At 39.4% G+C, this 14,421-nt stretch overlaps 1 protein-coding gene across 7 annotated transcripts in view; it reads right to left on the bottom strand.

Moving 5' to 3' along the window:
* The window catches only part of USH2A (usherin), a 437,539-nt gene that overhangs the window by 81,918 nt on the left and 341,200 nt on the right, over positions 1–14,421 (bottom strand). For all 7 annotated transcript variants that reach the window (XR_014154517.1, XM_081854411.1, XM_081854412.1 and 4 more), the window contains 4 exons: positions 10,403–10,510; positions 8,741–8,924; positions 8,027–8,184; positions 48–206 (listed from right to left, as the gene is read on the bottom strand). Coding sequence is in view for 6 of the 7 variants with exons in the window: in XM_081854411.1 (XP_081710537.1) it covers positions 48–206; positions 8,027–8,184; positions 8,741–8,924; positions 10,403–10,510 (609 nt within the window). In the remaining variant the exon portion in view is untranslated. The remainder of the gene's footprint in view (positions 1–47; positions 207–8,026; positions 8,185–8,740; positions 8,925–10,402; positions 10,511–14,421) is intronic.

The raw sequence follows: 14,421 nt of genomic DNA, 5'->3' as shown, positions 1-14,421 counted from the left end.
AACTGCACTGTCTGCTGATGACAAAAGAGAATTACTTAACATCTTACCATCCTGGCAGGCTTGTATCCTTATCTCGTATTGTGTGTACGGATCCAGACCATCCAAAAGAGCAAAGTTAGGCTGGCTGACTGGTATTACAAGTGGAGAAGTACTGCCAGCATTTAGTAGTATGTTGTACTTCAAAGGCAAATTAGTCTTAAATGATCCTGTTACAAAATAGACAACAGTTCATAGGATAATTGCTGCTTCACATTCACAGTCTTTCTGATTTCGTGTTTCCTTGTAAACAGGGGAACTCTGTGCCATGAAGCACTGGAATGATTAAGATTGTGTTTCTTGATAATGATACTTCATTCATACATGAATAATAAACATACCTTATTCACACATGAATGCTCAGCATTTCAGTGGTCACAAGCATCAGGCAACAGAGACGAATCACCACAGACAGAATTTTTAATTTTCCCAATGCCAACTCAAGCATCATGATCAGCCATGGAGATATTTCACACCTTTGGCTAAGAGTCAAAGATTTGCCATCGAAACCCTATTCAGATATTCAGACAGAGAGATGGAGTGGGATCGCACACACAGGGCTCTTTCCATTGGAATTGGAAACCCTATTTTCCCAGGATTTCTGATCACCCAGAAATATCTCTATGAGTTTATAGTTGCATGAATGCGGTCTCCATGCAGACCTTCCATTAAACTGTGGAAGTTCAAAGTAGGATCAACACATGCCATTGTACCTCCACTGCTGCATGACTTCCCATCACTGGACATTGCTCATTGTAATCATTGGTCATAATGGCTGGGGCTGATGCGAGTCAGAGGCCCAACACCATCTTGGAGGGACACAGGTTGTCTACCACTGTCCTACAGCAGGCATGGCCAAACTTGGCCCTCCATCTGTTTTGGGACTACAACTCCCATCATCCCTAGCTAACAGGACCAGTGGTCAGGGGTGATGGGGATTGTATTCCCAAACAGCTGGAGAGCCAAGTTTGGCCATGCCTGTTCTACAGGATCCAACATTCAGTAGACTGGACTTTTCAAATTATACAAAACCAAAACAATGTAGTGAAAGGGTTATGGGTAGAAGTGAAATACTTTACTCAGAGAATTTCACAAGCATAAGGTATGAAAGCATATTTAGGTTCATACAGCACAATCTTACTTGTCCCACAAGTGGACAGCAAGGTGTCAAGAAGCTCTGTAAGAAACCATTATAGATTTTAAAAATAAAAACAGCCCAACTTGCCATGCGTCCAATTTTGCTGATTCAACAAAAATTCACCCAGACACCATTTTTCTGAGCAATTCCCGGACGTGTCCAGGAAAACCAGGATGTAGGGCAGCCCTAACATAGCCTGGGTTTCCACGACATGCTGTCTTTCACACTTGTATCTTGCCCTATCTTCAAAATGCTCATGGAAGCAACACATGTCGGGCTTTCCCATTTTTATTCATACCAAAACCTTGTACGATAGGTTGGACTGAAGGCACACATTAGGCCAGTGTTTCTCAAACTTGGGTAGGACCAGTGGTCAAGGATGATGGGAGCTGTAGTCTAACAAATTTGAGAAACACTGTATTAGGCATAATCACTGAGTGGGGATCCAGTACTCCATCCAATCAGGGACCGCATAAGAGATTTTGGAACCTGAGGCTGATCCTAAAACTTCACTTCTTTCCCTGCCAGGGAAGAAGGGGAGAGGGAAGATGTACATCAGGAACAAGGGGGGAAGAAAGATCAACACCAAGATCTGCTGTCCCGGACAATCATTCTTCCTGAGGCTGCTGCCTCACCTTGCCTCATGGGAGCCTTACATGGGTGTTACACATATATATGTAATGTAGCTACACAAAAGAAACATGGAGAGAGGAGTGGAGCTTTGGTATTCTGTCCACTATATTATATTGATTCAAAACTGGTAGGAACAACCTCACTAGGAAGCCAGAGAAGACAGCAGATTCCAAAAGGACGGTGCCATTTTGCATGTTACCTAAATATAAATGTTGGAGGGATGCCATCTGGACTTTTTATTCACATCTGAAATTGTATTAGATTGTTGCTAAGGACAGGCCAAAAACCCAAATAAATAAGGTTAAAAGTAAACAGACTGCCTTGATCAAGTCTTCTCAGGAAGAAAGCAAGAATATGTTACACAAATCATGTAAAAAATGTGTTGAAGAACAATGGGATTGTCAGTAGGATGCTTTGCCCTCTTTTTCTGCATAACATATTTCCCCTATCAGCTGATGCCTTTGAAAACAAGAAAGGCAAATGTTCATAGGAAATGGAAATGTGGCGGTCAGAAAAGTGCCTATGTCTTAAAATATCTGCGGCGAGTCTGAAACTACCACAGCATTGATGGTTTGATGAGTGAATGGAATGAAATGGGCAGATTTGTTAAAGTCAGCTGGGAAACCACACGACTTGGTTAGTTCCAGAGTTCATAAATTTATGTCAGAATAAAAAGAACAGTAAAAGCACAAGTGAACCAATTTACCCTAAGTGCAAATGGCAGTTTTGTTATTTGGTGTCAAAGTTACCGTGAGCACAATGACAACCTGCCATAACGCATTTTCGTGTTCACTAAAGAACAAGGATTTAGTTGGTTAATATTCCCAGCAATACTCCTTTTCATAATTTACAACAACTAGAAGCTGATAGGTTATTTAACATTTATGAAGTTAAGATGTAATCAGAAAATCCTGATTATCTTTACAAATAAAAAAGTTAAATTATTCCACTTTTTTCTCTCCATGACTTCATTTCACAGCAGGTGCATATTTTGCAACAGGACAAGTCAATCAAACAACATCTTGGGCTTTCCTCTTCCCCCTTTTCTCTTTATATTTGGACAGTGGATAATGGACAATTCTGAAAAAAGCACCTTCAAATTCATTTCAAAACTAAGGAGTCTCATAAGAAAAATGTAAGTGTGGTTTGAAAGGGTATTGTCCCCGTCCCCCCCATATAGATTAAAAACACATTGAAATCAACAGATTAAAAAAAAGCATCACATGTTCTTTGGCATATATCAAAATTCAAACCCAATAATGACCAGTGGTCTAATATTGTTTTTCCCATAACTTCCAGAGTTGGATTTCAGCTACATATCTTATGTATTTTATTAATATCCAATGTAAAGATTTCCTCTGACGTTTATCATTAAAAACACACCCATATTATCATAAAACAGTATATATGGCTCCATCATCATTTTTAAGGCTAAATATTCAGATTAATGTCACAATCTTTTTTTCTACTAAAAGCTGCACCAATAAAATCATACTGAGGTGTACAGTGGACACTTGGGTGGCGAACGTGATCCATGTGGGAGGCATGTTCGCAACCCGCAGTGCCATGTCTGCGCACATGCGGGTTGTGATTCGGCGCGTCTGCGCATGCGCAGAAACCCAGAAGTAACCCATTTCAGTACTTCCGGGTTTCGGCGCGTCCATAACCCAAAAACGCACAACCTGAAGCGTCTATAACCCAAGGTATGACTGTAATTTACAGTGCACAATGTGGTTTTGCTAGTTGAGGCTAATGGGAATTGCAGTTCAAAACAGCAGGAAGGCACCAGGTTAGTGAATGCTGCCCTAGACCAAGTATTCCAAAAACTTTATCAGGTGGTTTCATGTAGGTGCTGAATAGTGTATGAGACACCCTGCATTTAAAAGGTCACTGTGTGGAGCATCAGCCATCCAACACCACCTTTTTAGACCTATCCTCTAGGTAAAACCAGGGCCACCATAAAAACCACCAAAGCCATTAGGTCCCACATGGATTCAGCACTCAAATTGTAACATAAACCCCTGAGACATCCAAGAGAATTAACAGGGCCACACTCCTGTATATCTCTCGCCAGGATAACCAAGGCAGTTTCAGTTCCCAAACTATTATTCCAGTAGCAAAATCACTTTCAGAGAAATTACTGGCAATGCTTTACTTATATCAGAAAAAGCTAAAGAGTGCATTCAAGGACACAATGGGCTGGATCCAAACTTATTCTCTGTCCATAATGACCCCAGCCACTGAAAATAAGATCCATAGTACCATATTGGTAAAACAAGTGCACCAACTCCCAGTATCTCTTGCTCTTTCAGAAATTAAAGCCCTATTTTCCATAGTAAGTGAGGTGTGTCAAACACCTTTTTCTCCTTTAATTCATCACTTTAACCACTGCTTGGACATCTCACCATTTAGCTTAGACAGGAGTTTTGAATTATGACATCTATAAAGTTATGGAATTTGGAGACATCACTGCTGTTGAAACATCATAATTAAAATAAAAGGAGACTCCATGGATAGGTAGCCCATAATTAATCCTGTGGGTGCTTATGTGATCTTAATTTATTATAGAAGACAAGGGGATCGAATGCCAGAATGCAGCCACTTTCCATAGACAGGAAGATACTGTGGCCAACTAGCCTCTCATCAAAACTTGATTAATAAAAAGCAATTTTATTCCTGGAGACAATATCAATTAAAATGACTGTCTCAATGGGAGAATCACTGCCAACCCTTATTATAAAGGTTGACCTTTGAATGTAAAAGGGAGAAATAGAGTATTTCAATATGATGTATTGAATGCATAACTGAAGATCCATTCATGGAAAAAGTAAAGTCTAAAGAAAAATAAAACGAAACCTACAAAGGGGGGGAATGGGACTTGCCAGTAATACATCATAGTTGTATACAGAGGTTTGGCTTGCTACTAACATTGCCATCCCTTCATGACACCCTCCAGTCGTACTTTCAGCCATTTCCTCTAGGCCTCATTTTTATGGGTTGACATTCCCATGCAATTTTAGTCGTTGAGAGCCAATCTGATCCAGGACAGTGAGACATCACCTTACTTTTTGCTAGAAAACTCATAGAAGTGATTCATCATGCCAATATTCCTATGAAACAAGACGTTGTTTATCTCTCTCTTTGCAAATCCCTATAACCTACCACTCTGTTCAGTAGGAGAAAGTGAGTGATGTATTACTGGGTGGTAATCAGGAGTTGTATTTTTGCTGTCCAGGGAGAGAGTCTGGTTTGTCATGTTTTTGTGTGTTTCAAAATTGCTCAGTACTCATCAGTAGTTACAGTATGTTGCTCTTCATATGAGATTCCATTGCCCTAGATGGAGATGGATGAATGAGCCATTGTAAATTACACTTAATGCTCCTATGTATTTTTGCAGACCAAACATTTTCTCTAATATTTGGGAATTATTTATCTGCATGGCTGGTGGGAACGCATGAGAATGAGGCTTGGATGTGCAGGATTGGTCCAAGGATGCATTCTGGGGCAGGTTACTGTACTGGGCAGTGGGTACTATTTCTGGGTTAGCAGAGTCTGTAACCTGAAGCGTTTCTAACCTGAAGCATCTGTAACCCAAGGTACCACTGTATTTGACTTTTATCTGCAATGTTTTACTTTGATTTTTTAAAATAAAAAATAAAAATTGTAGAAAAAGGTAAAGGGACCCCTGACCATTAGGTCCAGTCGTGACCGACTCTGGGGTTGTGACGCTCATCTCGCTTTATAGGCTGAGGGAGCCGGCGTACAGCTTCTGGGTCATGTGGCCAGCAGGACTAAGCCGCTTCTGGAAAACCAGAGCAGCGCACGGAAATGCCGTTTACCTTCCCGCTGGAGCAGTACCTATTTATCTACTTGTACTTTGATGTGCTTTCGAACTGTTAGGTTGGCAGGAGCAGGGACTGAGCAACGGGAGCTCACCCCGTCGTGGGGATTCGAACCGCCGACCTTCTGATCGGCAAGTCCTAGGCTCTGTGGTTTAACCCACAGCGCCACCCGCGTCCCTATAAAAGTGGTATAGAAATGATTTAAGTAAAATAAATATTTCAGTAGCAGGAAACAGGAAGCCTTTCAGATGTCGTTGGGCCACAGCTCCCACCAGCCCCCTCCAGCAAAGCAAGTGGTCAAGGATGATGGGAGTCAGAGTCCAACAATATATGGACGGTGCATTGGTTCCTCATGCCTGTCCTGTTTTTCTTCAGTTACCTCAGACTCTCTTTCCCCTTAGTTAGCTTACTATTATCATAAATTGAGGTGATGATGATAGCAGTGGCTGGCTTCCCATATTTCCCCCCACACTGCTTGTTCCTGCTTCTCAGAAATATAATATTGCTTTCACAAATACCTTCTGTGTAGGTATATGCATCTATGTTTGTGAATTTGCTGTAATTAAGCTTTTCCCTTAAACCTTTTACAAATGCATACAATTCAGAAACTCTGGGGGAAGAGTAGGATGGGAGAACAGAGAGAAGCCCATTTTCTGATGAAACATGCACATCATTCGATTTCTTATTTTGACTTTTTAATTCTTTGTGTGTGATTAACACATAGTTAGGCACATTATCAATGGACTTAGCCATGACTAACTCTGCATAGGATCAGGCTTCAAGAAGATAACAAAACATATTTGTAATAGTGAATATTCAAAGCTTTCAGTGAAACTTATTATCAAAACTGAGACAGTATGAGACACTTTCCAATGAAATCAAGTGTAGATTATAAGTCAAATTCACCTGCCTTCTTCCTGGGTTCTAAATCCTTCTAGGCAGTAGAAGGGGAAAAGTTTAATTTAAGATTTTAATCTTTTTCATATATTATAGCATTTCTATAATGGATTTTGTGCTTCTGAAAACTAAAAGATTGACAGCTCAGGATATTATAGATCTATTAACCATTGGTTCAATGGGCATCACAGGAATATTTACTATTCCAAGCATGAGTGCAAATGTTTACCAGGTAACTTTATATTGAATGTTTTTATATCCTCTTGTCATTCTGTGGTTTTTCTGCAAGGTGGGAGTACAGTATTTTAAATGTTTAGGAAAAACACTCCATAGAAAAACGCCCAATTAGTATTATTAGTAGAATATATTTAAAGAAGCTAGAAACGGAAAAAAAATAAATTCAGATTCCATACATAACCATTTTAGATATAGCCTCCTGTTTCTGCCTGAAATAAATGATGAGAGCACAATCTCCTTTGTATACACAATTTCTCATATTTTTCAGCAGTTGAAAACTATTGATTGCAGAGCCACACACAACATGAGAATGGAGCCAGTCACTATAGTTATGGAACATTACATTTATATTAACCACCATTGTGTTGGAATACCCATATAATGAGGGTAAATAGCTGAAAGTTTAGCTGATTGCCACACTTGCTGGTGAAGATCAGCTATTAGTAGATGGAAACCCTTCTAGTCTGAGGGGAAAGTATCATGAGGTAGAGGCCCAACAGAGGATGTATAACAACAACTTTAATTTCATACTAAACAGTACACTGCCTGAGAGTTCACTCAGCAACTCTTGGTATGACAAACAGACACTACACTGGGGTTGTTAATGCTTCCTTTTTGGAGAGCAGACATGCCCAGAATTGGCTGCATTTGTCATGAACTCAGCAGAGAAAGAAGAACAAGGATACGGTTCCTCTTTTTTAAAGGCTCTGATAATAAATAACTGTCTGAAGCCAAATTAAAATGAATTAATCAATTGCACATAAGTCATAGATGGTATGACTAGATGATCACTATTAAATTAAAATTCACAATTTGGCATTAAATAATATTTCCTCAATTTGAAGGCAATACAGCCGATTCTATTGCTTAATTATTATTGTTTTATCACAAACCAGAGATGGCTGAAGACATTTTGGTGCCTGAAGGAGAAAACCCAAATATTTCTCCTCCCTGTAATTATGGTCACACTTGTAACAAATGAATGCTGTAATGTGGTATCAAGTTTCCTGAATGTATGTCCCATTGAACTCAATGGAACCGAGACATCATACATACATATATTGATTCCTTTTAATGATAAATCCAAATCTGCCACTTAAGGAAGGATGGTAGGGCCAACACTGTTATGAACCATTCCTTCCTAAATCACAAAACCCAAAAACATGAAAAGCAGATGACTTCAGCAGACAGATAACTCATTTAATACATATCCCACATATAGCACACAAAAACTCATGCTTACCAGGAATTTCCCAAGCTACAAATATGGAATGTGCATCAATTGTTGTGACATTATATGGGGTGCGGATTTCCTCTGGTGTTGCCACAGGTGTTTGGATAATGTATTTGCCACTAGTGTTGCTCCCACCCCATGTGCTAGCTTCTAGCTGGTAAACATATCTATAAACAAACAATGGGGTACAGTGAGTGGAGGACAGAAAGAAATGTTCACAAAATAATCAAATATGTTAGTTATTTGGAACACATTTACTTTAAATTTTAGAAATGATTAGGTTGATGAATGAACATCATAAAACATGTGTGTCAGATACCAGTAATATTAAATTTTCTGCATTTCTCTCTCTGTGTGTCTGTTATATGTATTTATGTGTAAGTGTGTGTGTGTGTGTGTGTGTGTGTGTGTGTGTGTGTAACAGATCATAATCCTTGATTACACAGATCACTTGCTCTCACTAGAGTGAGGCGTGGCATTTGGATTCAGTCTACTGTCTATTGGCCCTCACACATAACTAATGAACTAACAGCACTGCTGATCTGTTTCGTATGAAGCTTTGGAAAACTGAATTCAGGTGCTATCATGCCCTCAGCATTCATAGGAATGCTAAAGAGATATCCATATATGGGGTCCAATAGTTAGATCATGTTTGAACATTTTCGGAAGATATAAATACATTATACTAGATTAAACACTTATTAGACACCTCTGCCATTTTACCTGCTATTTGGTTGCAGGCCAGAATCAGTGAAATTCAGATTTTCTTTACCACCCTTGAAAATCTCTTCTCCATTACAAAGCAATCGATACTGAGAAATAATTCCATTAAGTTGCTCCGGTTCATCCCAATATAATTCAACTACTGTAGAGCTAACTGTGATATGACGAGGCTGTAACCATACCCCTGTAATTATATCAATAATACAGTGTTAATAACAACATATTTGCATAATTATTTAATGTTATAAACAAGCTAGGATGGTAGACTGTGTTAGTTAATAACGCCGGCATCCAAAATCAATTCAGCTTGATCTCGATGACAGCAAACAACCTTACAATTTATTTATTTTTTAAAAAATAATTTTATATATAACCTAGCATTCAACAGGTTTCTAGGGCAGCTTACAAAATGTGTGTGTGTGTGTAACATTAAAACACCACGGTATAAAAGAACAGCCAGGAAGATTGAAAACAAACACCAAGCAGCATAAAAGCTGGGGGAAATCACAAAGGGTTTTGTCTACGGATATGACATCCCTGGGGAAAGCCTGCCATAGTTGGGTGCCACAACACAGTAGCCTACCATTGCACCTGAGATGGCAAGATCACCCAATGAAAAGCAATTTCTGAAGATATTAGTGTATGGACCAGGATACCCTAGGTAACAAGTTCTTAAGTATCCTGGTCCCAAGCTCTGAAGGTCTTCAAAAGTGAAAACCAGTATTTTGAATTGGTCTCAGAAATTAACTGAGAGCCAATGCAGTTGACAAAGGAAAGCTGTAATGTGAACATAATACCCAGGACTAGGTATTAGATTCACAGGTGCATTTTGAAGTGATTTTAGTTTCTGAACTGTCTTCAGAGGGATCCCCAGGCACAATTACAGAATTACAGAAGTCTAATCTGAGGGATGGATCAGGGAGGTCTGCCTATCTTTGCTCAGTGAGGTTGAAGTTGGTGCACCAAGTTAAACGGGAAGAAGGTACCCCATACCAGAGACAGAAGCGATTCACCAACACCTTCGGACTGCAATATAAAATTGTATTTTATGGCTTTATTATATACTTTATGTCATCCAGTCACTAGGCAACTAATAAATACAGTGAATAGTGTTTTTTTTAAATGTGCAAAATGGTGTTTCCTTAAATATTTGCCCTTGGATCATCCTCCAAATCTACGGAACTAGAAATGGGAAAAATTAGGTAGTAGGTAAAACATACGCTGAGACTCATTTGGTATATACCTACTATTTGTCAGTGAAAATTGTGCCTGGAGATGGTGCAGACTATACCCTTTCTTGTGTCCTGTCACCAATTCTTTCTCCCCAGCTCTGTTCTTTGAACTCTTTGAAAGTTAGGTGCTTAAACAGTGTGTTACAGCAATAGCATGAGAGCCCTTTTTCTGTGCTTTCATTCTGTTCATTTATTTGAGGGTTCCCTCTCTTATTTTGCATACTACCTCAAAGTTGTGCTGTGTACACAGGCACAAAGGAACACAGATGTGGCTGTACAAATTCAACATCATATTTGAATGCCAAAGGTTTTTGTTTCTTTAAAAACAAATCTAGGAGCTGGTTCATCTGGTTAGCACAAATGCTATAGAACATTTACTGCTGGTGTAAGTGCCTCCAAGTTCTGCAGAACTTAATATATTTCTACTTACCTTGAGGAGCAGCTTGCAGTGTTCTACCTGAACTTGTCCGACTAGAAGTGCATCCAGCAAATGTACATGCTGTGAGTATAAAGCTGTAGTTTCTGTAAGGCTGAAGATCTAAACAACCAAACCAAATAGGATTAAATTGAAGTCTTCAGATGTTTGCTTTGACCCAGATTTCCACCCGTGAATCTTCCCTACGAAGTGTACTGTATGGGGTATTATCAGTGGCAGAGCTACATTTTTGGGACACTGAAGCTTGAACTGTCATGGGGACCCCTTCTCAATCAGCAACAAGGTCTGGCTAGCCACTGTTATCTTCTCCAATGGGAGATCACCACACTTTTACATCTCTGCTGCTGAATCTCACAAATGTATACAACAAAAAATTAATCCATTTGAGTTGTGTGGCTCAAATTAGGCCTACTAGATAAAAAAAAGGTGCTTTATAAGTTGTTTCTGTTAATTATTATGCTATGGTCAGAAATGCATTTGCTGGTCATAGTCTTTTCTCTCTCCTTCCCAACACAATGATCACCCAGATTCCCAAAGCACTCAAACAGATATGCTCACAGTGGGATATACTGATTGTTCTGTCAGGGTAACAATGACAGCGCTGAATGGATGCCAACCCAGCACCCATAAATGCTTAAGGGGAGCTTGCTGGATCAGAGCAAAGGTTCCTCTAGTCCAACATCCAGTTTGAGGCTTCCTGGAAGCCCAGAAACAGAACACCAAGACAAAAGCTTTTCTCATGTTGTTAGTTCTCTAGCAATATGTATTCAAAGGCATACCACATATTTGTTTGTTTGTTTGTTTGTTTGTTTGTTTGTTTGGTGATAGTTAATAGCCACTTTTTCAGTCCCCACTTTTAAAGCTGTCTATAGCACTGGACATTGCCACATCTTGCTAGCAATGAATGCCATTAGTGAATTATATGCGGGTGGCGCTGTGGGTTAAACCACAGAGCCTAGGGCTTGCCAATCAGAAGGTCGGCGGTTCGAATCCCTGCGATGGGGTGAGCTCCCATTGCTCGGTCCCTGCTCCTGCCAACCTAGCAGTTCGAAAGCATGTCAAAGTACAAGTAGATAAATAGGTACTGCTCCGGCGGGAAGGTAAACAGTGTTTCCGTGCGCTGCTCTGGTTCGCCAGAAGTTGCTTAGTCATGCTGGCCACATGACCCAGAAGCTGTACACTCAGCCAGTAAAGCGAGATGAGTGCCGCAACCCCAGAGTCGTTCCTAACGGTCAGGGGTCCCTTTACTTTTACCTTTACACATATATCAACTCTTAGTTCCAGAGTCTAGCAGGATTTTAAACAGAACTTGCTGCTCTGGTGTATCTGAAGAAGTGTGCATGCACACGAAAGCTCATACCAAGAACTGACTTAGTTGGTCTTTAAGGTGCTACTGGAAGGAATTTGTTTTGTTTTGACTATGGCAGACCAACACGGCTACCTATCTGTAACTAGAACTTGCTGCTGTATTTTATACTCATTAATTGTGCATTGGAATCCATTCCAAAATACAACCTCTTCCCCTAGTCAGTATCAGTTTTATAAGTCATTTCCTATTTCTCTATCCTTAACTTACAATTACCTCCCATGGCTCCACCTTTATATTTCTCTGCATTCCTCTACCACAAAATATTTCAAGACCCAACTGCATCTTTGAAAATGGGTTATAAATATGTAAATATGCATTCATTCTAATGCATAAGTCTTGAAACGCAGTATCAAGGAGGGGAAAGACACCAGATTTCCTCCTTTTACGAGCACAGAAACCACTATTAGACTTCTGTTCACATTTTGTATTTTTCCTCTAATCTTCCTTGTCCTTGTCAGTGATGGGTCCCGCTCTTTCTTATCTCTTCTTCTCTACCCTTTGCAAAATGTTTTCATTAAACTAGTATTGTAAGTACTTTAAGAAAAACAATGCAATTCTATGACAAGGGGAGAAAAAATCCTTTGGGCAGAACCCTTTGTCTAAAAACGGTTAGATGACAGCTTCATTGTTGTTGTGGATTTCAAAATGGTCATACATACAGAACAGCAATACACAACAGGCCCATCGGAAGGGAAATACAGTGAATGAATGAATGAATGACACCCAAGGCTTCAAGCTGCTTGCAAATTGTACAGGATGCAAAGCTTTGAAAAATAGAGGAGTCAGAGAGACAGTCTGGATTGTAACCTAATCATGAACTCGAAGAGAAGTGTGGTGGTGGTTGCGGTGGAAATCTCTATATACTTAGCATAAAAGCAAACGGGCAAAAATGATAGTTGCAGGCTAGAAAGGGAAAGACATGGATGGGAGCCAAACATTTAACAGTATTTCATGATAGAAAAGATTACTGTGGCAACAGATTATTTCAACTCCCCTAAAGGGAGTCATGTTCATTCACTTTTAAAAGTAAATATTTATTAGAAAGCACTATTTATTTACAACCATTTAGTACAGACTGGAAAAAATGGTGTAAAAAAAAAAAAAAGACTGTATGGGTGGTTTTTCATTATTACTGTCCCAACAAGCTGAATCTGGGGGGCAGCTGATGATCACCTCATGGGTATGCAGGAGAAGAAAGTTTTAAATGGGGGTCTTTCCACTTAAAAAGATCACCACTTTGCTTTTCATTCGGGTCCTCTTTCAGGATAAGGCTTGCCTCTTTAGGAATTGTTTTGGAATGATTTGGAAGTTTGAATTAGCAAAAGCTGTTAAAAAACAGAGTTCTCCTGCCTGTGTATCTTTTCTCAAAGGACAACAAAGAGACCAATGGATGGCCAATTCTGCCAAAATGTTTGCTGAATTTACTCCTCCATGGGCATAATTCCAAAACCCCTCTGGAATTTGTAAAGAAGGCTGAGTGAAATTTTTGCAATATATAAATAAAAACAAATAAGCAGCATTTCTTGAAGACTGCATATTCATTTGAATAATAAATTGGAAGAAAACATTGTGCATGCACAGGAGACCTTTTCTTCTGTATTTTCACATGCTCTTGCTCTTTGCTTGGGTGCAGATATAACACAAATTCATGGTTTAGCATCAGAAACCAAAGCAAGCCTGCAGCTCATATGCTCCTCTGGCATGACCATAAAAATGAGATAAGAAGTTTCAACTTCCGTTTTTGATTAACCATAGTTTAGTCAGTTGTGCAAACTTTGCTGACCTCCTCCTCACACTTGTGCCAGAGGTGAAGAAGGAAGGCTGTGAGCCTGATGCATCTTGGTTTGGAATCATGTCTAAATGAGCACACACACAAACCCTTCTTTCTTTTTAAAGTACTGCTGCCAAATCCTCAAACTGCTTTGTAAATGAGTGAGTTTAGAAAGAAATTTGGTAGCTCAGGAAGAAATCTGAAGACGAAAACTAATAATGTAGGTGTGAGGGCAGAAATCATACCTTTATCCCTTCAAATATCAGGCCTTGTTAAGCCCCAGTCTAAAACAAATGCATGAGTTTGCTGTTCTCAGGATATTGTTGCATCAGTTTGCATATATTATTCCAGCCCAGGCATCCACAACTTTGCCCAGTTTACTACAGTGAAACCTTGCATGGGAAGTGCCTGCATTGTTGCCACTGTTTTTGTCTAAATAAGATTGTTCATTAGATGACTAATAAATGGAAATAATAATAACAAACAAACAAATGGGTGATATAACCCACGAAAGCTTATGCCACAACAAACATGTGAATCTTTAAGGTGCTACAGGAATTCTTCTTCTTTTTGTACAACAGACAGCTATCCCCCTTGGGAATTTCCACTTTTGTGAAATTCTCTAACCATTTCAGTCACAAAATATTCTGCACAACATATAAAATATGTTCAATGAAAGGTATGTCAGTGGATGTGCCTGTTATGAAATAACTTTAGTAACACGGAGAGAGGAATCTTTTCAGAAATTCCATTATTCTGGAAGCATCTGAGATGCAAAAACAGACTGGGGAAAATGAATTCCTGTTCTTGCTGCTGAAGAGGGCAGTCTTAGCTTTCTTTTAATAGAATGCCCCCTAATTATTTTAGTCTCCC

This window comes from Podarcis erhardii, assembly GCF_964252035.2.
Source record: "Podarcis erhardii genome assembly, chromosome: 3".
Taxonomy (NCBI): domain Eukaryota; kingdom Metazoa; phylum Chordata; class Lepidosauria; order Squamata; family Lacertidae; genus Podarcis; species Podarcis erhardii.
Note: the sequence above shows the minus strand (reverse complement) of the source record. Positions and strands in the feature narration are given on the sequence as shown.